The 27,592-nt window shown below is 39.0% G+C and overlaps 1 protein-coding gene across 6 annotated transcripts in view; it reads right to left on the reverse strand.

Annotated features, from left to right (window-relative positions):
• STS (steroid sulfatase) overlaps positions 1 to 27,592 on the reverse strand; it is a 130,524-nt gene that overhangs the window by 60,335 nt on the left and 42,597 nt on the right. For all 6 annotated transcript variants that reach the window (XM_060769910.2, XM_060769907.2, XM_060769908.2 and 3 more), the window contains one exon: positions 22,911 to 23,047. In XM_060769910.2, coding sequence (XP_060625893.2) covers positions 22,911 to 23,047 — 137 coding nt within the window. The remainder of the gene's footprint in view (positions 1 to 22,910; positions 23,048 to 27,592) is intronic.

A 27,592-nucleotide genomic window follows, 5' to 3' on the forward strand; every position in this document is an offset into this window, starting at 1 on the left:
CCTGTGTTTTAAAATGTCCGACAAAGATGGTTCCATTACTTTTTGAGATAGTCTATTCTACTATTTAACAGCTTATACTAGCAGGAGGTTCTTGAGATAAGGACTCAAAGTAATAGGGTGTGGTTCAATAAACCATAAGTAATACTACCAGTACCTTGTGGTTCAAGGATGATGAAGACATTGTCTAGATTTATTATTATTCCTTTATTTCTTGAAATGTACCCAGGGCTTAGGCTGTCCTGATTAAAACAAACCAGTTTCTCTAAGTCAAGAGATATTATTACTAACTGAAGTCTGTTAAAAAGGATGGAAGAAAAGGCAAATTCAATGTTAAATTCGTATAAGGCATGCATACTGTGTGTGACACAACTCAATATGAATTACATCAAAGGCAGAGCGATTATATAAGATTTCAATAATTGCAGCAGGTTTTAATAAGAACCCCATAGCCAATTTGGATATATTCAATGTTTATAGTTTAAAAATTGTTTAAGATTCATTGTGACTATTTTCCTTTTTATTTCACATTAATTATAATTATACACACTGATATTTTTCTTTTCTTTCTTTCTTTCTCCCTCACACATTTATTATGGATTCTTAGCACATTAGTAATGGTTTGCTGCCATTATACACTCATTTTGTAGAGCCACTGAGCTGAACAGGGATGGGAGTTCTTCTAAGAAATAATCACATAAGTCTCAAGATTAAATCACACTGATGGAGGTGAAAGTAGGGAAGATTTCATCTCAGAAAAGGAACCTCTTATGTATGCTAAAAAGGAAAGGCCACATTTTTTAAACCAAGGCACTCACATAAAAGAGTTATCGCTGTTTTTGCTTATTTGCATGCATGGCTTTTGTTGCATATTAAAAGACAGAAAATAGATTTTAAAAAAATTATTTCCAGGCAAAACTCCAAATAATTTAGATAAATGAATGAATGGACTAAGAACACAATGTCTATGTATATACATTGTATTTATCTTAGAGGAAAATAATTAAATGTTTTCATTGCTGTTGTCCAAACTTATTATTACCAAATATGTGGCTTTATGAGGTGTGGTTTCTGACTTTTTAAGTATAGAAGTGAGGAATTTAGAATGCATTAAATTTTGTCTATTTGGTTTTGTGGTTAATTCATTTAATTTTATTGGATTGTTCTTAGATACCAGATGAAAAAAATGAGCTGATGAACTGTAGGATCCTTAATGAAAAGATCATTAAAAAGGTGCAGCAATAAGCCAGGAAAACTCAATTCAGGAAACTGGAGTCAGTCAAGTATAATGTGAAAATGAAAGGTTTGGAGAACTTCTTAGATGGCTGAGAGTTGAAACAGGTATTATATTAATGATATAGTTGTCAGCCCAACCCTTCTCTGTTGTTGCTATTGTTATTATTACTATTAACAAGTGAGCTGCTCCAAGGCATTTTAAGGAAGCTTACCACTTCCAGTTTTTATCTCTTTTATCTCTTTTATTTTTATTTTTTATACTCCATCCCTGCAACTCATCTCTGCTTCTACAAATGGGAAACAAAAGAGACAAAAACAAAAACAAACGGGCAAGGTCCAGCCCTGAGCCACTCAAACAGCATAAACCTTCCAAACAACTAAAGATAGACGACCTTGTGGGAAACGAGAGTACACCAGAACTGTATCCATTAATTACCGATAACAGTTGCTTACCTTCGGATAAAGAAAACTTAAACTCCAGCAACAATTCACTAGTATTCCAGGAAGAAGCGTCCTTGGGGCTGTGTGGAGGAGATACTCCTGGAACAAGCCCACAAACTGTTGAGCTCAAACAATCTGAGCTAGTAAAACAAACTAACCCCACCAGTGCTTGTTTACTGATTGCGAAAACAGTGGCATATATCTTTGAAAGATTTAAAAGTATAACAAGCCAAATTGAGCAGTTAAGGCTCTCTTTTGACTCTTTTACCCAGAAGAATGAGGCCCCAAAGGGAAGCTCAGTTCAACCAGCTCAAACGGTCGGTATGGGGCCCAGAAGGGAGGCAAATACAATGGATGAAAAGCCCTACTCAAAGGTAGTTAGAGGTTACTCATTTACTTCTACCAAGTGTAATAGAATCCTGCAAGCAAACCAGATAAGGCTGCGAATTGCTAACAACAACATAAACAAGGGTAGATGGAGATCACACAGAACCATCAGAACATCGCTGGGCCAGCTACTACGTATACCCCCTCCAAGTGTGGACCTAATTAAAGTGAAATGGTTACCCCAAGTCTCTGCAGACAAGACCATTGAAATTACTTTTGAGCAATCAATACTACCATCTATGCTGATGAAGATGAAGCTCTTCTTGCTCAAATTCCAAATAGTTCCATTGAGGGTTTTCCGTGATCTGGACATTAGCCCACCGATAACTCCCATGCACGGCGACGACATGCCTGCATCAGTGGGCAAACCCAGCCTACTAACCTCCAGGGAGGCTTCCGGAAAAAATAAGCCACAGCCCAGTCCAGCTAAGGCTGTTAGCAAACCATCACAGAAGCACCCCATGAGCCTGAGCAATGCAGTCTGCGGCGATCAGCGAGACACTGATCTTGGATTGGGTCACCTCGAGACTGCAGCGACCACTATAGAGATCCCGGCTGAGCCATGGGCGGGCTTAATGTCCACTGTAGAGTCCCCACAGGATGAAATGGACTTAGAAGTGGCCCCTATAAATGACCTTCTGGAGCTGGAGCCGAACGAGAAGGACGCGACCCGCACCCTGTCTCCAATTCAGGTCCTGGTCCACAGGAAGGATGGCAGCAGCCCCCCTACTCATGATCTATTTCCCAGGGAAGGAAAGAGTGCACCCCCTACACCACTGCTGATTAACACTACTGCCAAAGAAATGCAACAACAACAACAGCAACATCTGCGGCAAGGCAGAGAGGAGAAAAGAGATTCCATCAACAGCTGTGTTTTCAATGGGGCTATTGGAGGCATCGCACTAGCCTCAGATATTACTCCTGAGAAAACCATCTCAGCCCCTAGCCCGGTACCTACAGCATCTGTAACCCAACTGGAAAGAGTGCAATGACTAAACTCAAGCCCAAAAACTCTATTCATATCGTGGAACATAGCGGGTTGGGGGAGGAAAATATCAAACTGTTATTTCTTAAAGTTCCTCAAAAGCGCATCAGTAATTGCTCTACAAGAAACCTGGGCCCAAAAGGACATCGATATCTTAGGGTACCGCATATTTAATCTACCAGCCACCAAATCCAAGAGCCTTGGCCGCCCCAAGGGTGGGTTGGCCATAGCCATCGCATCAAACATAGCTGCCTCCAGTCTAACAAACCTCCCACCATTGGCACAAGCAGTCCAGCTAACTCTCGCATCAAGAAAAATCATTCTTGTCAACACCTACATCCCAAGCAGCATGGGGAAAAATGAAACAGCCAACCACTGGGACAAACTAACATCCTTCATATTAGGCTTAAAGTCCGAGAATCCCTCTTGTGATTTTATTATTGCGGGCGACTTCAATGCTAGGGTGGGGGCTAGCCTGGAAAACCTGATGAGAGAGGAGGGCTTGGATGAAGACCCCTTCTACTCCTTACTAACTCCAGAAGCCCGACACTCTAAAGACCAAGTATGCAACCAAGCCGGGAAATGCTTGCTCAAAATGGCCACACAGCTTAACCTATTTTGGCTAAATGGGCTTATCCAATTTCCCAACGCGGACGAATATACCTTTGTGTCTTCAAGAGGTTCCAGTGTGATAGACTATCTTTTGATCTCACCCTCTTTGACAAGCAGCATTGACTCATTTGCTGTAGGAAACTATTTACTAAGTGATCATCTCCCCCTCCTCCTCACCCTGGATTTAGAGCAAGGTAATTTCCTTGCTCCCGAACAATCACATCAACAACATACTAGACTGAAGTGGAATGAAAGGACGAAGGAGATGTGCCTCAACTTATTAAGCTCTAACGAAGCGATGTCCATGGAAGCTAGGATTATCGAAAGCTCAGATTGCGAGGTGGCAATCATTGGGTATGAATCCCTTGTCAAATTTATCTCTTCGAAACTATATGACGGGCAAAGAACTTTGAAGCAACCTACCACCAAACCAAAAAACTGGTTTGATAAAGAGTGCATAATGATAAATAAACAGATTCGCTCACTTTACAATGGCTATCGCACCACTTCAAACACCCTCCTTCTTATAACAATTAGAGAGTCTAAGCAACAGCTCCAGCTCCTTATGGGCCAAAAACATAAGGCACGCATCATAGCTGATTGGAAGCAGCTGCTGGAGGCATCACACTCAAACGACACCAAGAAATTCTGGTCAATAGTAAACAAAACAAATTACCCCCAGGAACCACCCAGAGCAGATATCTACCTAGAGAGATGGGCCGAGCACTTCTCAAAAGTGTTCGCTGGAATAAACCCTCCCCAAGAAAACGAGGACAGTGGAGAGCTAGTGGGTCCAAGCTGGGAGCCGGTTACATCTCAGGAAATCATCGTCTTGATACACAACCTAAAGACAAACAAGGCCCCAGGTAGCGATGCCATTATCCCTGAAATATTGAAGGCAAACCCACTGTGGTGGGCAAATCTACTAGCAATCCTCTTCACAAGGATCAACGAAACGGGGTACATGCCAAACGCATGGACCTCCTCTATAATGGTCCCAATATTCAAAAAAGGAGACCAAAACGATCCAACGAACTATCGGCCCATTAGCCTGCTCTCCATAATAGGGAAGATGTATGCCAAGCTCCTGAAAACTAAGCTAGAATCATGGGTCAACCAAAACAACATAATTGGCCTAGAACAAGCAGGATTCGCTAAGGGGAAATCAACATTAGACCAGATTCACATCTTGGCCCACCTAGCCAACAAATACTCAAAAAATTGCCCTAATAAGCTAAACGTGGCCTTCTTGGACCTGAAGGGGGCATTTGACTCTGTGAACAGAGAAAAGTTGTGGGAAAAACTAGCAGCCCTCAACATAGACCCAAGACTCCTCTTCTTGATTAAGAAATTGCACAACCAAAACCTCTGCCAGGTGAAAGACCACAGGGGATGCCTGTCAAACCCGATCCTGGTCCAAAAGGGAGTCAAACAAGGGTGTGTACTAGCCCCACTCCTCTTCAACATCTTTTTGCACGATCTCCCTACTGCCCTGGCTCAAATTGACGGGCATAGCCCCAAGATTGGCCCAAAGCATGTCCCCCTCTTGTTATTTGCGGATGACGCAGCCCTATTATCCCTCTCTCATGTGGGCTTAAAAAGACTCCTGCATAAATTTGTTGACTTTTGCGAGGCGAACGAACTGCAGGTGAACTACGACAAAACCAAAATCTTGGCGTTTGGGAAAAGCAACAAAAGACAAGTCTGGAAGATAAAGGGCCACTATATTGAGCAAGTAAAACATTTCAAATACCTAGGTCTCTGGTTTAGCAACAACTTGTCATGGTCCACCCACTTAAAATATACACTGGCCCGGGCCAAATCGAGTGGCAGTGCGACCAGGAGGTTCTTCCACTCCAGGGGTAATCAATATATCCCCCTAGCTCTGCAAGTCTTCAAAGCAAAGGCGATGTCACAACTTCTCTATGGAGCACCCATCTGGTTAACCCCCAATAACAGCGCCATCAGATCTTTTCATTCGAAATTCCTCCACAAACTATATGGTGCCCCCAACTGTGTCCCGTATGCAGTTCTTTGTCTTGAATCTGGGCAATATTCTATTGAGGCTACTATCTGGCTAATCGTCATTAAATTTTGGCTATCTATACACTATCAAAGTCCCAGAGACTCTCTGACTCAACTCACCTTGAGCGAACTCCACCACTCCAAATGGTGCTCAACTGTCCTGGCAAAGATCGGGGAATTGGGCTACGACAGCGATTTCCTGACCCTACTGTCTTTTCCCGAGATTTTTATCCTCATCAAAAGGAGGCTGCTAGATAGGGACCACAACCAATTGTTGAGCTTGGCAAACAAATCCTGCTCACCTATTAACTTGGCAATTCCATACACACAGGGAAATCCAGCCTTTTACATCACAGAGCTCACCAACCCCTCTTACAGAAGAGCCTACATGCTGGCTAGATTTAACATCATGCCATCACCGCTCCATAGAGGAAGACTCAATGGCCTCCCGAGCGACAAGAGGGTCTGCCTCTGCAGCACAGGTCAGCTAGACTCCATACCGCATATTCTCCTGCACTGTCCACTCTACCAGGAGCTAAGATCCAGTCTGCTAACACAAGTTTTAGACTCACTGAAGAACCGCAGCGATTCTGACAAAGTGATTTTGCTTTTAAATTGCCATGACTTTAGCTGCTGCCTTTCAGTGGCAAGATTCCTGAATGAAGTCTGCAAACTGAATGTGTAGCAAACGAGAAGCCCTTTTTTATTATGTGTACTATTTTTTATACTCTCTGCCATGTTATGCCAATAAAGGCTTATTGTATTGTATTGTATTGTATTGTATTAACAAATGATTCCCCCAGGCAGCAAGAAGCCCCACCTTGAAAACTGCTAGGCCATTAAATGCTAATCAAGGTGACCATTGAAACATTCAGACCTGCCTCCAACAGACAAGAGTTATTTCTCTCACCCTGCACATTCCACAGATATATAAACCCCAATTTCCTAGTTTCCAGCAGACCTCACAACCTCTGAGGATGCCTGCCATAGATGCAGGTGAAATGTCAGGAGAGAATGCTTCTGGAACATGGGCATACAGCCTGAGAAACTTACAGCAACCCACTCCCCTTTATCTCTCCCAAAGTAGCCTTATGGTGCCCCTATAGCAAACTATCATGGGTTTTTATGAGGCTAAGAGTATGTGACTTGCCCAAGACCATCCAATGAATTTTCATGGCTGAGTGTGGATTCAAACACTGTTCTCCAGAGTTGTCATCCAATGCTCAAGCCACTACACTATGCAGACTCCTGTTTTTCTCCAGAATAAATATAGTTGGTCTGATATGGATTCAGACTCTATTATGTGCATATGGGGGTTGGGTAGTGCAGCTTTAGCTCCTCTATAACCTTGACATGGATTGGTCCCACTGGACTTGCAATTTCTGTGGAACAATAGTGGTCTTCTCTTAATGGATTGTGATCCCATAAGATTGGACAGAACAATCAAAAGTTGGATGGTGTGAAAAGATTTACTGAAGCCTTAATTCAAGGATGAACAAATGTTAAATTGCAACTTCTACTGCTCTTCACTGTGCTGTCCATGGCAGAAAAGAGTTCCTGTCTAGCAATATCTGGAGAGCTGTACTTTGCCCACAACTATGTTTTGGCTTCACACTGTAGAACTAATATTGTCCTAATTTTTCTCTTTTCTTTCTGTTAGGGGATAGTAGTGGGAAAATATTAAGCATTGTAAATAGTTCGGGTAATTGTACTCTATGTGTTTTTGTTGACCTGTCAATGGCATTTCCCTTGCTGCGTACTTTAAGAAGAATTTCCTATACCTAGGTTTCTTTGGATCTAATTATTTATAGCTGTGGCTTTCTCCCAAAGTCATGCTCTTTTGACTACTAGTTTCCAATGTCTACTGCTTCTATTCCTCCTTCCAAGTCAACCTGTGGATGTTCTACCTTCACAATTTCTAAACACAAACTGAACAAGAGAGACACAATGCTCTTTTCAAAGGCAGCTTTTCACTCTTCTAAATGATAACTATCAGCATTTCTGCAAGCAACTGTCTATAAGAGAAAGGCCGATGTGCCTACTACACATATAACAAAATGATTTCATTGAAGTGAATAATAGGATTTTTCATTGGTTGATCAGAAACAAAACCATGGATTAAAGCTACAGAGTGGAAATAACTATGAGTGCAAAGAATTCATATCTTATTTTTAGCTGCTGGAGATTTTTCAAGATAAATATCCAGCTGTTTCTGTTATATGTTCAGAACCATATTCTTTGATACATAAGCCTCACCCGTCAGCAAGGAAACAATTATAACTTTCAAATCCAGGCAATATAAAGAATTTGGAAAAAATGCCCCACACAAAAAGAATGCCACAAATAGATTCCAGTTAACACAAAAAATAGGTAAATCACTACTCTTCTGAATTCTTAAAGATATACAGCAATTCAGATGATGAAGAGATAGTTATCTCCTGCAGTTTGCCAAGACATGCAAGCCATGAAGATACAAGGTCTGGTGTGTGGAGTTGAAATTGCAGTAAGTTTTCAGTTAGGAAGTTAAAGATACATGTTATATTCTATGAATTGTGTTATGAATTGTCAGCTTTCATTTACCTTGCATTCCTAGGTAGATGCCAGTGGTGTCTCTATGGCTTATAGCCTGCACACACATCACTTCCTTTTACATGTAAGCAGTCCTTATTTCTGGAAAGCAATTCACACATCAAAAATTGTGTGTTCAATCAGTTGTAGTACTAAGTCACTGCATAATTTGATTTCTATCTTTCCCCAGCTTGATAAAGAAGAGAACCTGAGAAAGGGACATAACTCCATGTGTAAAAGAGAAAGTGTGTAGTTGTTCATGATGGTGAAGGATGGAATCCACACATAACTGCAGAATATGTGATATTCATTTCTACATAGTTCATAGCAGTCCTAAAGCTGGTGGCATTAAGTAAACACCCTAATTAATGTGTCTTGATTTATTTTTAGAATCATATATCTTGGATGCTAGGGACATTTATGGATCATTTCTCCATAGATTCATTTGTGTGATCTAATGTAGAGTGAAACAGTAAAAATTAGGAAAGCAGATGGAATACCTTTAATAGCAATTGATTTTAGTCATATAATGGGTCAGCGTGGAGATCAGCTTCTGCTATGTATACAAAACTAACCAACATAATATCTACAAAATCTTTTGCTATTTTGCTCTCCTAATCTACATTTCATTTTCACACTTATATGAAACAATGTTTTAAATCCAATGGTGAATTCCAACTACAGCAGATTAATTGAGTTTATTGATTAATGTTAGGTCAGTATGAACATAAGTTCCCTTGTTTCAAGGAGTGTTTTCTAATGGGGATTAATAATTGGATATATGACATGGCTCACTCTTGTTTGAAAATCTGGCCACATCTTTTATTTTTATTCTTAATTTTAGGCTCATATTTTCAGAGATATTAATGTTGTATGTTTGCATTACTTTGCAATAACCTGTTGACTGTATATATCCTGATAAAATTAGTCATTTATTTAAGTATCTACTCATTCATGCATTCATTCACTTAAAACTTCTTAATATTTAATCTTTGGCAGATGTTGTTAAGAGATGTCATATACATAGAAGTTAACTTATTCTCCTTTTTGATATTTATATAAAGGAAGACTCAAGTCTTGCAATGAATTTAGTTGCAATCAGTTCTTTATCTGTTGAATCAGTTTGGTGCATCAAGGGATTTTGCTTCTGTACTGACACTGCTAGCAGTTATTGGCTGAACTTCTCTTGTGTCATAAAGGAGAAGCAAAACTCATCCAGGAAAGGACAGTTGGAAAAAAAAACAGGATGCTATGAACCTAGGGTCTACTAGTAACATATTTTTTCATATATCAGGGTCATTTTGCTAAACCTCTCTGTTTGACTTCTACCCATTGCTAAACAGGGCCAAGTTCCACTGGCTAAATTATGTTGTTTGTTGTTGTTGTTTTTAAGTAATACTTGCATGAGAATTAGAAATCAATTGTGTGAAATGCTTTTCACAGTCCCTTGGTTTCTTTAGTAGAAAGATATTAAAGCCCAAATATATTCATCCTTGTGGAGCTAAACCTAAAGAAAGACAATGCTAACAATTCTAACAACCTTTGAACAACTACAAGAAGAAGACACCATAATATTGATAGGGTAGTATAAAGGCGTAGCTCCTGACTATCCTGGCTCTTGCAGCCTCCAGACTCTCCCAAAGAGCCCTTGGATCATCCACAGCAGTTCTTACATGGGAAAGGGAAGTTTTTGCAGGGGTGGATATGTAAACACAAAGTGTATCTCACTCCCGAAACATGAACTGGAAGTGAATATGCACATAAACACAGTAATAGAGTACATTTCTACTAAAATAAATATACTCGTATATACTTCAGTATAAGCCGAAGCACCTAGTTTTACCACAAAAAACTGGGAAAACTTTTTGACTCGAGTATAAGCCTAGGGTGGGAAATGCAGCAGTTATATAGTCTCTCTCTTTTCCTTCTCCTCCCACTCACACAATATTTTTCTTCTTCCTGACTTGCAAGGTTCTCCACCACCTTTCCCTTTTCAAAACATTCCCTTTGGAAAACAAAACACACAGTTAAGGGAGGAGAGAGAAATATATCATATATTGCAAGGAATGGCTGCAAACAATTGTAACAGTGGGGGTGGCCTCGTAGCCTTGACCCCATTATAAGCCGAGGTAGGCTTATATATATATATATATATATATATATATATATATATATATATATATATAATCTTTATTCACATTTTCCATATACATATAGTTAAAAAAAAGTACAGTCTAGTTAAAAATAGAACAGTATAGGGAGATCAGAGAATTAAGAAGAAGATGGGGGGGGGGTAATAGCTAAAAGGGTAAGCTGAGTCCCCCCCCCCCCCCGGGGGTGAGAAGGGCGGGGTAAAAGTGACGGAAATAAATAAATAAAAGTGACGGAAATAAGCTAAGGGAGATAGGGAGTGGGTGGGTGTGAGGGTAGGAGAGGTCAGAAAAGAAAGTGTAAAAGTGCATTAGCCGAGGTAGGCTTATAATTTGAGTATATATGGCAGAACAAATCTAAATATCGACTTAGTAGCAACGCCTATGTCCTTCATGTTGGCTAGACATTTCAGTCAATGTCATTACACAGCAGTAGGACTTTTGCTGTTCCAACAGAAGAAGATTTTCAAAACTTCCTTCTCCATAGTCCTACCCTGAATGGGCTATAAACATCTGGATACAACTTCAAAGTTCCCTGCTGTTGAGTTAGGGCTGGACAACCTCATTTCTCAAAAGTCCTCTTACTCCTGATGAGTGCCACTTAGTGGCCTATGTACTAAATGATGCTGGAAAATCCATGTGATATACACATTACAGAAAATTGTATTTCAGTTACTTTTCTGATGAATGGTTCTGTTTTACAATAGCCTCTCCTGGACCTACACATACCTGCAACCCTTAGAGATGGAGCTGCCAGGATGAAATTATAGATGGTTTTTGTACCTTTAATACTTGTGAAGAAAAAATGAAATTCTGCAGATGTTGTTGGTTACCTAATTGCATGAGAAAGCAACACCTGCTGGAATTCACTCTTTCATACAACCGTTAAAGGTACAGGAGGCATCTTTACACTGGCAATTCTACCAATGGCATTAAATATTCAATATATTTGTGAATTCTATGTAGAATCATAGAATCATAGAATCATAGAATCAAAGAGTTGGAAGAGACCTCATGGGCCATCCAGTCCAACCCCCTGCCAAGAAGCAGGAATATTGCATTCAAATCACCCCTGACAGATGGCCATCCAGCCTCTGTTTAAAAGCTTCCAAAGAAGGAGCCTCCACCACACTCCGGGGCAGAGAGTTCCACTGCTGAACGGCTCTCACAGTCAGGAAGTTCTTCCTAATGTTCAGATGGAATCTCCTTTCTTGTAGTTTGAAGCCATTGTTCCGTGTCCTAGTCTCCAAGGAAGCAGAAAACAAGCTAGCTCCCTCCTCCCTGTGGCTTCCTCTCACATATTTATACATGGCTATCATATCTCCTCTCAGCCTTCTCTTCTTCAGGCTAAACATGCCCAGTTCCCTAAGCCGCTCCTCATAGGGCTTGTTCTCCAGACCCTTGATCATTTTAGTCGCCCTCCTCTGGACACTTTCCAGCTTGTCAATATCTCTCTTGAATTGTGGTGCCCAGAATTGGACACAATATTCCAGATGTGGTCTAACCAAAGCAGAATAGAGGGGTAGCATTACTTCCTTAGATCTAGACACTATGCTCCTATTGATGCAGGCCAAAATCCCATTGGCTTTTTTTGCCGCCACATCACATTGTTGGCTCATGTTTAACTTGTTGTCCACGAGGACTCCAAGATCTTTTTCACACGTACTGCTCTCGAGCCAGGCGTCCCCCATTCTGTATCTTTGCATCTCATTTTTTCTGCCAAAGTGGAGTATCTTGCATTTGTCACTGTTGAACTTCATTTTGTTAGTTTTGGCCCATCTCTCTAATCTGTCAAGATCGTTTTGAATTCTGCTCCTGTCCTCTGGACTATTGGCTATCCCTCCCAATTTGGTGTCGTCTGCAAACTTGATGATCATGCCTTCTAGCCCTTCATCTAAGTCATTAATAAAGATGTTGAACAGGACCGGGCCCAGGACGGAACCCTGCGGCACTCCGCTCGTCACTTCTTTCCAAGATGAAGAGGAAGCATTAGTGAGCACTCTCTGTGTTCGTCCACTTAACCAATTACAGATCCACCTCACCGTAGTTTTGCCTAGCCCACATTGGACTAGTTTCTTGCCAGAAGGTCATGGGGGACCTTGTCGAAGGCCTTACTGAAATCCAGGTACGCTACATCCACGGCATTCCCCGCATCTACCCAGCTTGTAGCTCTATCGAAGAAAGAGATCAGATTAGTCTGGCATGACTTGTTTTTGATAAATCCATGTTGACTATTAGCGATGACTGCATTTGTTTCTAAGTGTTTGCAGACCACTTCCTTAACAATCTTTTCCAGAATCTTGCCCGGTATCGACGTGAGGCTGACCGGACGGTAGTTGTTTGGGTCATCCTTTTTTCCCTTCTTGAAGATTGGGACCACATTGGCCCTCCTCCAATCTGCTGGAACTTCTCCCGTTCTCCAAGAACTCTCAAAGATGGTTGCCAATGGTTCCGAAATGACTTCCGCTAGTTCCTTCAGTACTCTTGGGTGTAGTTGATCTGGCCCTGGGGACTTGAACTCATTAAGAGCGGCCAGGTATTCCTGGACGACTTCTTTCCCAATTTGGGGTTGGATGTCCTCCAATCCCTCATCCACTCCATCTTGCTGAGGTTGAAGACTCTCTTTTTGTGAGAAGACCGAGGCAAAGAAGGCATTAAGTAGTTCTGCCTTTTCCCTATCCCCTGTCAGCATATCTTGTAAATCTTGGGAGCCTCAAAAACAAGCTTGGGAGCTCCAAGGCTGCACGTTGCCTATCTATAACCTACAAGAAGCCTCAATTTCTGTTGCTTCTATTGCAGGGTGTTCTTGGCTATTTAGAGGCTCTCAGATATCTGACAGGACAAGCTTTCATGACCAGAGGATCATTTCATCTGATAAAGCAGGCTCTGGTGTGTGAAAGCTTATCTTACAATACATATGGCAGTCTTTAAGTTAACAGAGGACACTTTGTTATGACGATAACAGATTTACCCTCCTAGCCCTCTAGAAATTGTCAGTACAGCATAATATTATTTTCTTTCTTTTTTTGGAAAAAGAGAAGGAAGAAATGTCTACTCTGGCTTACATATATATCACAGAAGAATGCCTGAACAAATACTATCACTATACTCTGCTTGCAATCGGAAATAGAAATGGGAGAAAGTTGTGGCAGAGGCCAAAGGCATAGGACATCTTGGATTGTGAGGAAGATACTAGTATGACAAGTTGGCAATAAGTCATTCATTACATTTTGGTGATCTGATTTATAAGTTTTTCAGTTGTTACACCTTTAATTCAAGTGTGTACTGTTCTTTATCTTCCAAAAATAGAAAGAATTCTGATCAAAAGGGACATAGAAGAACAGCTTCCCAAACCAGGACAAAGTATTCAGTAAGAAGGAATTGTATATTGCATAGTCCTTCTTGACAGAGCCAAAACCCGTGATAGATTCTGAGGGAGTGGGGTGGCACCCCCCCCCCCCAGCCCCCCATTTCTCCTTTAAACTTACCAGAGCTGTCTGGCTGCATCCACAGGCCCCTTGGAGAAAGCTACTGACACGTCAAAATAATGTGTTAGGAGCTTTCCCCAAGGGGCCTGAGAATGCAGCCAGGCCACTGCAGTAAGTTTAGAGAAATGAGTAGGTAGGAGCTGGTTATATGCCCTCCTGGGTCAATTTCTCATTGACCCAGGAGGACATGTAGCCCCTCCATGAGAAACCTGGGATTTGGGCCCTCTTTGTAGCCTCAGTCTCAAAAGGAATAGGGATTTTGAATTCCAGTTCCTTTTGCTATTTGGGCCTGTGTGAAAGGGCTCAAAGTGTTCCCCAGAAGACAACATCAGCATCAAGATATGCATTTGCTTACAGCATCAACAAGAAAACATGCTACAATATATGAAAAAAGTTGAAAAAAGTTAACTGCTGATTTTGTCCCATTGTAACATTTTTGGAAGCATTTTGTGAAGTGTATTTTTACACAAAACAAACAAAGTGAGAAACAATTTTTATGCAACCCCCCATTTTTGAAATGTTCTCTTGACTCCACCCCCCAAAGTTCAAAAGGAAATAAAGAAGAAAATAAACAATAATCTCCCATCTAAGTACTAATTATTTTAGCCTGGTTTAGATTCCAGTATCAGACAAGATATGGTGCTTTTAGGAAATTGGGGCCCCTTCACTACAATATTTTCCAATTTGCATAGGCATTATCAACTACCAAAAGTAAAAAACAAATAAAAGAAAAATAAGTAATTTTTCCTCTTAAAAGCTGTGTTTCAAAGCTTCTGGTAGTTCCAGAATAGTTTATTTTGCTTTAGTCCTCTTTTCATACTTTTTTTTTTAAAAAAGGTGTTACTTACTCTCATCTTTTAAAAGCAAATGTATGAATACATTTGTTAGAAGTTCATTATTGATTAAACCTATGTAAAAGAAGAAGAAAAAACAGCCATGCACATCTAACTACTTGACAGGCAAATTCAAGTTTAAGATTTCTAGAGTTCCACATTGTAGAGAAATGTTTATTATAGAGTGTTTAATGTACTGTGTTTAAACTGTATTTATAATGTTTATTATAAAGTGTTATCTATAATGTGTTTGAATCTGTATTTATGTATTACATTTGTTGCCAGGGCCTAGCTGAGGGAGATAGGTTGCCATGGTAACAAAGCCTCAGAGGAGGTGGGCGGAGTTTAAGGAATAAAAGGTTTGAAAGCGTCAGTTAATATTCAGTCCGGTGGATGAGACCCGGGGAAGAGGTTCAGAGTCAGTTAGGGCTCTGGGTTGTGAAGCTGTGAGAATTCAGCAGTTCTTAGAATTTGTGAATATTTCTTCAGCAAGAGAGCTGAAGGTGTTACCTTGTTAGTTTGCTTAGGTTAAAGAATCTAACAGAGGGGGTTTTAAGGATCGCCAGTAAGGAAAGACTGGTGATCAGTGGTTTGTTCCGAGTATAGGGCAAACAGTGTGGACATTCACAATAGGGAACTCTGAAGTAGTATAAGCACTTCACTAAAGAAGGAGTTTGTAGTATTGTAACATCAGAAGCTGAATGTATCTCAAACCAGCCATTTTGTAACATCAAGCCTTGTGCCAAGTTCAAATTCTCAAAACTGCAACAATTACGTTCTGTTAACAATAAAACTTGTTCTCTTTGTATTTCAAACCTGCCTCCTCCATTGCTTTTATGCTTGGTGCATTCCACACTACCAAACTCACCTCACAACACAACTAAAGATAAACAGAGACATAAACCAGTGTCTCTAAACATATTGGTGGCAGCTTAATTGATATTTAAAAGAAGGTTCCTCACAGAATATTGGTGGCATTAAAGAAGATTAATACTTCCTCACATAATTTTGGTGGCATCTAGTGGGATTAGCGCTTCTTTACAACATCAAACCTTCACATACTTTCCTGCTGACCTGAATTAATAATAAAAAAGTTCTTGATGGTCTTTGACATTTGCATTTATTTTTTTCATGAGCTACCAGCACATTAGAACTTTCATGTAAATGGAACCAGATTTGAACATTCACTGATCTGGCCATTGTGGAGCACCTCATGACAGAGTGACTCTAGACTGCTGTGAATATATGTGATTTTAATTTTATATTGTTTTATGTTTAACTATAACCAGTTTACTACAGCTTATTGCATAAAGGTAGGATGGATGGGAGGGAGGGAGGGAGGGAGGGAGGGAGGCAGGCATAAATATTCAGAGAACTAATTCTGTATCAGACAACCCAATAGTGTTGACAAAATGTCACATGTCCAAATCTACAAACCCAACATATATATAGGGGATCTCATAAAACAGATGGACAGCCAGTCTACACAGCTGATAGTATATGTAGTACCAATTTAGATAGTGGATGATGTACCAAATATGTATCAGGTCTGATTCTAGTAAAATTTCTCAATTAAAGGAAAAGGAAACATTTCTTACCGTCAATAACTGAACTGTTTTAAATGTTATTATTGCTCTATTTTAGGAAGTAATGCTAAAACAAGGGCATTGCAGTTTGGGATCCCAGTGACTGAGAAAATGCGCAACCATTGGCAGCTTAGCACTCTTACAATAGATTTTCATAGTTAAATACATGAATACATTAAAATATTTATTAAATACTTATGCAGGATTAAAAAGCATTGATTAGAAAATGTCCCCCCTCGGGGGTTGAGAAGAGCGGGTTAGAAATGTGGGAAATAAATAAAATAAAATAAATGTCATCCTTAAGCTATTTACTTCCCAATAGCCATATAAAGTCAGTGACTTAATGATTTTGAGACCTACTCACGAACATATATCATTTGGGATTGTTGGCTTATTCTTTATCCATTTATTGGTCTTCCCAGTACTCAGTTGCTGCTTTCAATGGCATTAAAAGCCTGCCCTCTTTCACCCCTATTATTTATACTTGCAATGAAACTATGCCGAGATAAAGATTTAATAAGAATAAAAGTGAAAAGCCAAAAATACAAAAGAAAGTTATTTGCCGATGACATTATTCAATGTCAGAAGATCCACTGAACTAATCTATTAGATGTTATTTCACACAATGAACTAGATAATATGGAAACAACAAAAAATCTTGTTTATATGAAAGAAGACAGTGTAAAAATGTGCCGATATATTTCAATAGTAATTTTATTTTAAAAGCCTGTCCATGTATCTTTATTTGAAAATGTTGGGAATATGAACAGAAGTGCCTGCTTACTTTCTAAGCAATATTATTAGTTTCTTGCATTCAGTCAAAATCAATTGCAACAATGGCTCTGCTTGTGACATTATCAACTCTGCACATTGTAAGTTTTTTGTTACTAAATTGATGGATAGATACCACAAGAATGTCACAAATCTGTAAGTCTGTCTGTGAATATCACTGGTTTGCAAAGTATGTCCACATCAAATGTATAGCATTATGGTTTATATATAGCTACTGTATCATGACTTTGTAATGAAATGTATGAGCATTTAATGATGCTCTTTAAAATAGTAAGGTAATACCTTGCTGTCTTATAATGTACAGCAGTTATTTCTCTTTTTCTGTTTTTTTTATTCAAGCATAAATGCCATGTGCCATATGTATAAATGGATCCAATTGAAATATTTCAGAACATAGACTAGGGCAGTCTTTGTATTAATGTGTCTGTTGTAGGCAGCATAGTCAAAAGTGTAGTTCTTTGGACCCATTATATGCCACCTTAGCCTTCTCCAATTTGGTTCTATTACAACTTCCAGAATTCCTAGAAACTGGTGGCCATATTGCACAGCTCTGAATTGCCTTGCTTTTAGTAGACATACCAACAGCACTATGGTTTGACATTTAAGGAATTGCAGATATTCAACAATTAAAGTGTATATTATATCTCTACAAGATCAGGAGGGCTTTTAAGGAACCATCTTGTCATGAGACGAAAAAGGAAGAGATGGTTCAACCACAACCACATTTTTCTTCCTTTTGCCTACTCCCTTTCTATGTGCTTTTTGTTCTTTGAGACATATGTAAACAATGAATCCAAAGCAGATGCTTAGGTAGCCTTGTCTATTTAAGAGGAGGGTATAATTTCTTTAAATAAATGAATACTAATTCTACAGACAACTTGGATATATTCTGTGGAGGTATGTAAGACATTTGAGTATACTGCCCCTTTCTTTATTATTTTGCCATTTCCAAGACAATTCACTTTAAGAGGCACTCACGGCACATCTATACGTAATGTGAAGGACCCCGGGACAAGTTCCATGTTGGCCATGTTAATGAAAGTTGCAGGATATGCTAAATTCTGATCCAGAATTTGGAGTATGCCATGACTTTGGAAGCATCTAAACAGTTGGGCCAGTTCCAAAACAGAATTGGTTGTGACCATTTACATTGACATCCCATTTACTGGGCTCCAGTAGCTGAGGGCATGAGGTGGCACTTATCAGCTTCTGTTCTCTGTTTTGCATGGTATCTGAGCATGACATGGGTCCTACTGGTCAGCTGTCATCTCCAGTCACATCAGAAGGGGCAACAAGGTAAAAAAAGTGGGAGAAGAGGGGATGATTTATCTGCCCTTCCTTTCTCCCTTCTTCACATGTCACCCTGTTGCATTGACTCACTTTGCTGCATGCAATAGCCAACTGCCAGGCCCAACATTGTGTCTGGATTTTTTTTTGCAACAAACAGAACAGTAGGACATGGTATGGATGGCAGCATCAAAACATGTTTGGGGCTGCTGGTGGTTGGGATGGCCTCCCACCTCCTCAGCGGATAGGACGCTATGAAAACCACACCAGGGGTCAGTCTGGTGTAGATCCATCCTCACAAAACACCAGGATTCGAGGAAGCTGTCTTACATATAATCAGTGAGCAGATTATTGTTCATTCTGACTTGTATAACTCCTTTGGAGTTTGAGCAACAGAAGGTTTTTGTGCCTTTTCAAGGATTGAGATGGAGATTTCTCCATCCAACTTATGTGCTCTCCCACTAGTTTATGACCTCTAACAATGAGTTTGCATTTTAAAGCCAGAAAACAACAGAGCCTTTATGGTTTGCTAGGGCTATTCTGTACCTGTAAAACTTTTTTCTCTGCTGCACCCACCAAAGTTTCCATTTTTATAGAAAAAATGGGTCAAGTGGGTATCTGAATTACAAGACATATCCTTAAAGTATCAATAACAGATGCCATTTTAAATAATTATTTCTCTCCTTCTCGAACTATATATTACTTTCTGATGTAATTTCCTAAGTGAGTTTCTGATAAGGTGGGTAGGAAAACCCACAAGTAAAATGCAATCAAGGTGGCATGAGAGAAGGCATTCTAGAAGATTCTTTCAAGGATTCAGCACTATATGCTTCCTTTGATTCCAACTGATTTCATTAGCATTTTTCAGAGCTAATGGTTTCTTATTGATTTTATACTACAACATATCCCTATTCAGCTTGAGCTACATGAAATTCAGACGCTGTATGAGTCTCTCTGGGGCTCTTTTCTTTTCTTTTTTTCTTTTTTGAGAAATTCATGGAAACTCTTTTTAATAGTTGTGGTGAAGTGATAGACAATCATTAAGAACCCAAAATATCTGGAACAAAACGTCTTGCCATTAATGTTTGAACTTTGTTTTGGAGTTCAAGCACTTTGTGCATGTAGTATTAAAATAAATATACTTGATGCAGGAATATTGTTAGGTGAGTTGCATATTTTGATTTAGAGTGGTTGGTTGGCTTTTGTACAATCTTTCATAATAACAAACTTGATGTGATAATACTAGTGTCAAGATTTCAGTCCAAAATTCTCTTGTTTGGAAACAAATTTAGTGACCACAATGTTTATGATTATAGCTCCCTGCTCAAAATCTTGCAATATAATCATGCACTAGATATCAAAGCATTGATCAATTCTATACTTATTTTTTCAACAGGATAATGTGTACAGAACAAATTCATTAAGATGAATAGTTTTCTAGCTGAAAGGGAATAAGTAGCAAATACATCCAAGGTGGTAAAATATTATTAGTTCTGGTAATGACAGATTAACCAGTTTTCTCTGTTTTAACAAACATCACTTTAAAGTGTAGTGTTTGAGGACAGCTGGCACAGGAAAATATCTCTCTCTTGAACAATCACAGTAACTTGATGGTACTCCTGAAATCTATCCACTCAATTCTGATGCTAAATTTGAAGTAGAGATGTGAATTAGGTTGAACTTTGTGTGTTTACAATCAGAGTTTCTTGTTTTAAAGTTCATTGCTAAGCATGTATCAGCTTAATAGTAATAATTTAGAATTATATAGCATTGTTTACTGAAGATAATTTCATACTCTGCTATACTGAAACGACAAATGTGTATAAGGTGAATGGGTGGGAGGAATGTAAGCGAACATTATCTTTTAGCACTGCTGTTCTTTCAGCTTGATTGTTTCAAGTACAAACTTGTTTTCATGGATAATTACCTCTAGAAATGAAGAGCCATTCCAATATTCCCACAAAGAAAGTAGAGCCCTTGCAGAACTTAATAAAATCTCTGAAAGTTTTGCTCTATGAGGCTTTGTGTAGCTTCCAACTCAACCTTATGTCATAGTCATCATCATCATTAATAGACACTGAGCTTACCTACACAGACCACTTAGGTCAGTGTGGACCCAGATCAGCCCCATAGTGGCTAAATGCTGCATGAAACTGATTTGGCTTAATCTGGGGCAAGGTCACCTTAACTCAGCTTTGCCCGAGGTTAAATAAAGTTGGAGAAAAGTCTGAATCCTGACCCAGGGCAAGGAAAGACAGTTGGCCTTTTTCCTATCCAGAAACAGCACAACTGTCTTCACTGCCATTCCACATTCCCTGGGATTAGGCAGCCCAGGGACACAGGATGGCAGTCCCATGTCTTTCCCCCCCATTGTCGCCAGCCCCTAGCTCTGACACACCACCCAGAGTGCTTATTTGCCAAGGGAGATAGGAGCTTCCCCCCACAGCTCTCTAGTATGGTGGCACTCTGGCTGATGTCATGTAGAGAGGTAAGAAGAAGGTAGGTGTTGTGGAATGACTGGGAATAGCTGTGACATAGTGGGGGGGGGGGGGGCAGGACCCCTAGGGTGGATGTTCAGCAATGCCAAACTGTGTTCATTGTGCCTGGGCAGTAGCCATTCCCACCTCTGATAGTTGAATGAGTTCATGTAAGGACACTATAAAGGCCTGATCTAGTGTATGGTATCCCAGATTGGTCCTGCATTTTGTGTTAGTGTTGAACAAAGTTGAGGAATGCTGGGAATTTCAACAACTTCTTGATGAGAGCAGAATTTCCCCCACTGGTTTAGAAACTACTTATATGAGCAAATGATTGTTCAGTCTCTTCCACTATCAGCTGATAGTGCTTAATCAGTATAATTTGAAAACCAGGGCATGCTATATTTGTATATCACATGCCTAATTTGTATATAGCATCTAATCTGTCCAACAGTACTCTTTTTGTTTTTGAGTTTGGATAAGGCAAAAAAGCAAAGTTGTTGGTATGTCCTTCTGGATATTACTGGAATAACAGACATTTAGAAAATTAATCAGAATTTTGGATTTGTTTGGTCCATAATCCTATTACATAGCAATAACAGCAGATCAACACATGCTGTGGGCTTGATGTCAAAAAAGCAGGCTTTTCCTGCCATATAAGGGTCCCAAAGGCTATGTATTTTGAACTCATTTCATGCAGCTGGGTGTCCAATACAAAATGAATTGATGAAGAAGCCCCACAATCTGAGAACAGAATGGGAACAAGATTGCCTAGGTAGCACTTAAGAGAATGCAACCCTAATGCTATTGTTCTTACATTGTTCTGTAAGATGCCAAAGTATGAGGCACTTTCAGTGAACATTATTTCCCCTTCCCAATCTCATCCTGTTATATAGAAGAATGGCAACACAATACTGCATATCCATAGAAGCAAGTCCTCCTACATTCACATAGCCAAAATAGTGATTTGTTATCAAAGTTTTTGAGATTAAGGCTCTTACACAAAAGTAGAATGGCAATACTTTACTAAATTAGACTTTGAAAACAACAATAAGTAATTCTAGCATGTTTTCCCTGTTTACAAGAAGGTCTTCAAAAATTGCAGGTTTTGAAAGTTTGCATGTACTTTTTATTGTTCTGTGCAGAAAATACAAATTGTATTTTGTAGATATGTGATATAGAGATTGTCTGCACTGAAAGTGATATATCTGCAAAGATATATTATTTTGTGTGCAGAAATAATGTTTACTGAGTGTGAAAGCACAAATAATTTAGTATAGAATAAATCCCAATATGTGGAGATTCTCATCAGCCTGAAGTTATTCTCATCAAGGTTTTCCAACAGTAGGAAAAAAGTTTTGACTACTATAAATGTATTTGCATATTCTTTCCATTCCTACCCAGCTGTTCAAGTACTATCAAAGGTTTTGCCTCATGCTCAAAGCAGAAAATATTACTGCACATAAGAACATTTTTCTTACTTTTGAAGGATTATAATTGCTTCTGTGACAGAGTAGAAAGGATGGAATAGTGTGGATGGAGAAAATGACAAAAAGAAAACCCAATGCATTTTTTCAAAATCCTAAAGTTTGGACTGCAAACACCACACATGATGTCATTATAGCATGATCTGTCCTACCACCACTGATAATTATGGGAAGGAAAGACAAAAGGATAGTGAGCTGGGTCAATTTACCTGACTATGTCTACTAATACCTTCACTTGATAAATGTCACCATTATCTCATTACAAATCTTTGTGAACAGGGGCTACTTTAACTCTTACTTCCACTTTGATAATTCAGAATGAGGAGGACATTTTTGCATTTAACTTTCAGGTTTAAACTATTCAATATTATGTCTTAGAGAGGCATCCTGATGTTATTTTGACCCACACATGTCTAGAAATAAGATAGACTTTTGAGGAGTTACCTTTCTGCATGGCAATGTCCATTTTGTGCCACTGTAGACTGTACAAGGCTGCTCATATATCTAAAAGGCAATTAGAAAATGAAATGGAAACTGTATGAATAGACACATAACATACCTATGCTCCAGTCCATCTCTTCTACAGCATCCCCATATAAACCATGTTTGCTTTTCCCTCTGAAAGACTGAGAAGCAAACAAAGCTGTGTGCACTTGAGGGTAAGAAAGAAAAAGTAGAAACGGTGCATCAGTGTTCCTGCAAGAGAAAAAAAAAGGCAGGGGGAAATAATAATTTAGAATTCAAGGAATGTATACAATTGTATCAACATATTGCCATCTTTATATACATAGAGACCTTTAGTTTGAGTCACTAGGTCACAGTCTATGCCATGGGTGCAAATATTAGAGTATTTTAACCTTGAGCTCAAGGATGAATGAATCTCTATGCATTATTGGCACATATTCTCATGTCCTAAAGTTTTTCAAAAAACTAATCTACACAGAAATTCAGGTGAGTTTTTTTTTGCATTAACACTGGTGGTTTGAGCAAAAAAGCAAAACAAACCATTGTTAAAGGTAAAAAGCTAGTTTTCAGATAGCCACTGTTTTAGGCATGTAAAATTAGATGTTTAAAATAGTTTTTATGCACAAAATTGTGACTATATAAAATTATAATTTTTAGATAGCTTATTTTCAATAAACAAATATTTTCCAGATATTTTCAGGACCTTTTGTGCAAAACTGATATTTTTTCCCTGCAAAATCTACTTTTTTTTCCTTAAAGGAATAGCATAAGAGGTTGCACAAAATTTTTTTCCTGTGTGTGTGCATGTGCACATTATATACCAAAGAAACATTATTTATTAATTTTTGGTGCAAAATTACTAAAACAGAGATTTGCAAAATATGAATACATCACACACAACTTTTCTAAAGCTGTTGCCCTTCAGAGATGCTGAACTATAACCACTATCATCTTTCACCCTTGATTACATTTACTAAGAAATTGTGCTCTAAAACACATAGAAGTAGAAGAAAGTTGCACCATTTCAGAGAAGAAAAATAAATACAAAATGTACACATAAGTATGCATAATAACAGTCATAAATTGTCATCATCAGTGTAATTAATTTAATTAATACAGTACTTTGCTCAAACGACATGCAGGTAGAAATAGCTTTTTGGCACTGGTGCTAGAAGTTGTAACTGGGGGTGAAAATGCTCACGGTCATCCACCATATAGTAATGAATCAAAACAAAATCTTGGGTTGAGAGCTCAGACCTAAAAGTTTTGGAGAGCAATCCCATTTCCCATATAGGAGGACAAAATAGCTCAAGGCAGATTGATTAAAAACAGTACCAAAGAGAGAACTTACACTTCTTGTAACAGCATCTAATGGGAACACGGGATTACAGCAATAAATACAGGACAGGTACAAGTCACCACTTCTATTACAAATGCCCATTTTCCGGAAATAACAACCCCTGAAGCAATATAAAAGATGGCTCTGTAACACTGAGTTCTAACTCCAAGAACAGATATCTAATCAATGGTTCCTGCAGAAGGGTCTAAAGCCCACCAGCATTGATTGACAGCAAGCTTTCAGGTAAAAGAATCTCACCTATTAATATTCTTAAGATTAAAAAGTATGTGATGGCAATTTTTCTTATTTTAAATCTTCTTTTTTGGATGAAAGAGAAATCATGAATGACTACCTCTCCTGTGACCTTGAAAATAGGATGGCACATCAGCTTATAAGTGGGAGGAAGATTTGACAATAACACTTAAAGTCCTGTTTTATTAACTGGCACACTTCAGCAAACAGCTCCTTTGAAAATTTACTGCCATTCCCTTCTACACAATTTACCAAGACAGAACTTCCTTTCTCAACAAATCTAAGTTTTATTCATTGGAAGGACAATAAAGCAAACATGGTGCTTGCATAGAGCAGACAGTCATATCCATTCACATGGCAATGAAACCTTAGAAGCTCAACCTGACATTCTCTAACATGCACAGTAATTCTTCTTGATAGCTGTTAAACATTTCTTTTCTTCCTTGAAAAATCTTATCTGTTAAAAAAAGAGAAAATCTCAGGAGCTGACTCACTTCCACATCAACCATGAGTGTTTTTTTTAACAGAGAAAGAGAGAGACATAAATAGGTCAGAAAAGGAACTAGAAGCCCCCATGTAAGATGCAAGACATCTGTGGAAAAGTAATTGGGGATGCAGTTCATGGTTCATGGATTTTACAGACTCATAGAGCTAGAAGAGACCACAAGGGCCATCCAGCCCAACCTGCTATAGATTTATATTTCATATAGCCTTTTAAAAAATTTGAAATACTTATGGTATATGTACAATATATGACCAGCACAGTGTAATGCTTTAAGTATTGGCCCCTGAGCCTAGGTCATGGAAACCCACTGGGTGATCTTAGGTGAGTCACACATTCTGAGTCACCAAAAACCTGTGATAGATTCAGTTCAGAGCCACCAAAATCAGAATTGACTTGAACACACACCAAAAACAATGGCCTAACTGCAATTGCTAGCACCAGCAAAAATAGGCCAATTGAATCTACTGTTTTATGGTTAACACTTATATAGATTAAATTCAAAATAAGTCTAATGCTATGTGAGAATACAAATGGGATATAGGTCAAGGTGTGTTGCCCTATATCCCCCCCCCCCCCCCAGTTGTTGAACTGTTATCTCGGTATAATCAGTGATGAAAATGCCAGCATTCCTCACCAACTTGTTGCACTGATTAGAATTGATGGGAATTATAGTCCAACATTATATTGATAGCTGCATAGTTCCTACCCCCTCTGTAGACTGGCAGTGACTTCCATAACATAGGGACATGGGCCTCAAACATGCCAAACTCTGTCATTGACCCTGAATTGAATGTATGTGTGTGTGCTCATTCTGCATACCTAATAATAGGATTTATTGCTATGCCCTATTTTATTTAAAAATTAATACCTCTGGAAATGGAGTGCTTTATGGCCTCCTCACTAATGAACAAAGTATGCTGACTGTTATTTCAGTCAAAAAGTATTTGTTGCTGCAAACAGTTGGTGTAGCTCTTTTTTATAGCTGTAAGTATATCATGCCAAAGTGGCATTTAAAGTATGACTAAATTTAAATGAGTGAAGAAAAATGTTTTTTAAAAGTGTCAAGAACAAACAAGAGCAGAGTGTTACTGTATTCTTCAAGTACAGAGCAAAAATGGGAAGAACATGGCAATTTTCAAAAGTGTGTGTGTGTCACTTATCTGCTTCTATGCAGAGTATTTTTTAAGCTTTCAAAACAGCTACATACATTTGACTTTTTCTTTTTTCTTTTCATGTCACCGTCTTATGTCTCCCAATGTACCAGATCTCAAAATAATGGATACTTTGCTTTCCCATTAGTCTAAAAAAGGATTTTTGTCATCCTCAAGAAAATAGTATACATTTATTTATTTACAAATACAAACACATACACACTTCAGTAGAGGGAGGTGATAATTCTTATTCATGATGATGATGATGATGATGATGATGATGATGTCTAGGACATCACACAGTCCTAGACACTTGGGAAGTGTCCGATGTGTGATTCAATACAAAAGCTAGCAGAGCAATCTTCTTTGTTGTGGACTCATCTTGTTGTGTTTCAAATAATAATAATACTTTATTTGTAACCCACCCTATCTCCCTTAAGGGACTCATGGCGGTTTCCAGCAAGCAACAAAATGGCAAAAATTAAATGCCACAAATGGACAAACAACAAATCAAGTGAAAAACAATAAATAGTTCAATCTCGATATAAGCCTATGAACTAAACCAAAAAATAGCCAAAGATTAAAACTTACATAAACATAATCCAACACATCACACACATTTACCATGATAAAATCTCACAGGTCACAAGATAAATTAAGAGGACATTAAAAACATGAGGTAGTGTATGACTTCCAATGAGCTGAGGTAGCTGTCCAATTCATAGTATTGTCTATGCCCATTAACATGATAATGCAAAAATACAGAGCTCTTTTCTGGCATTCATCTTCTCATTCTTTACTAACTGAATAGGGAGAATCGGAAATGTGGGGCATACAGATGAAATAGAGCAGGGTCAGTCGGACTGCCATAGCTTCAAGCCATAGCTGGATCACAGTTGACCCCCCAAGATTTACTACTGCCACCTGTACTTTGGCTGGCAGGCTTCCAGACCTAGCAGGTGTTTCTGGATGAGAGTTTTCATTACAGTTGAGACATTTAAGGGGAGGAGACTCAAGGTTCAACCCACTGGCTCACCCTCTATTTTTTCTGGATTGTCATGATCACAATTTTGCGACATTTCTATCAACATAACATTGTAGAGGGGCAGTTGGCATGGGTCATGGATCCAGGATTGAACATGTTGCTTTTGGCATTGGTCAAGAAAGAGGATCCCGGTGTTGGATCTAGGAGTGTGTGGCCCAAGATCTCACCCAGTCAGAGGGGCAAACAGACTCCACACCTCGATGGGCAGATAGTGTCCAAGGCTAGATAACCAGATCTTATCTGTTGGAATCTAGTACTTAGCTGGATCAGTCGCTCATTGGTCGGGTGGCCAATGTTGGGATCAAGACTCATGTTCAAGTCAGGGCTTGCATTTAGCTGTAACTAAATAAAGTTGTAGAGGTTTTTTTTTCCTTTCCCAATTTGTATGTGGTCTGCATTTTGTTGTCACAAAGCAGTTCCCACATCTGAACACACAATATATTTGCTGGCTCTATCTTTCTTATGTTCCCTCCTTCGCATTCTT

This window comes from Anolis sagrei, chromosome 3 (assembly GCF_037176765.1).
Source record: "Anolis sagrei isolate rAnoSag1 chromosome 3, rAnoSag1.mat, whole genome shotgun sequence".
Classification (NCBI taxonomy): domain Eukaryota; kingdom Metazoa; phylum Chordata; class Lepidosauria; order Squamata; family Dactyloidae; genus Anolis; species Anolis sagrei.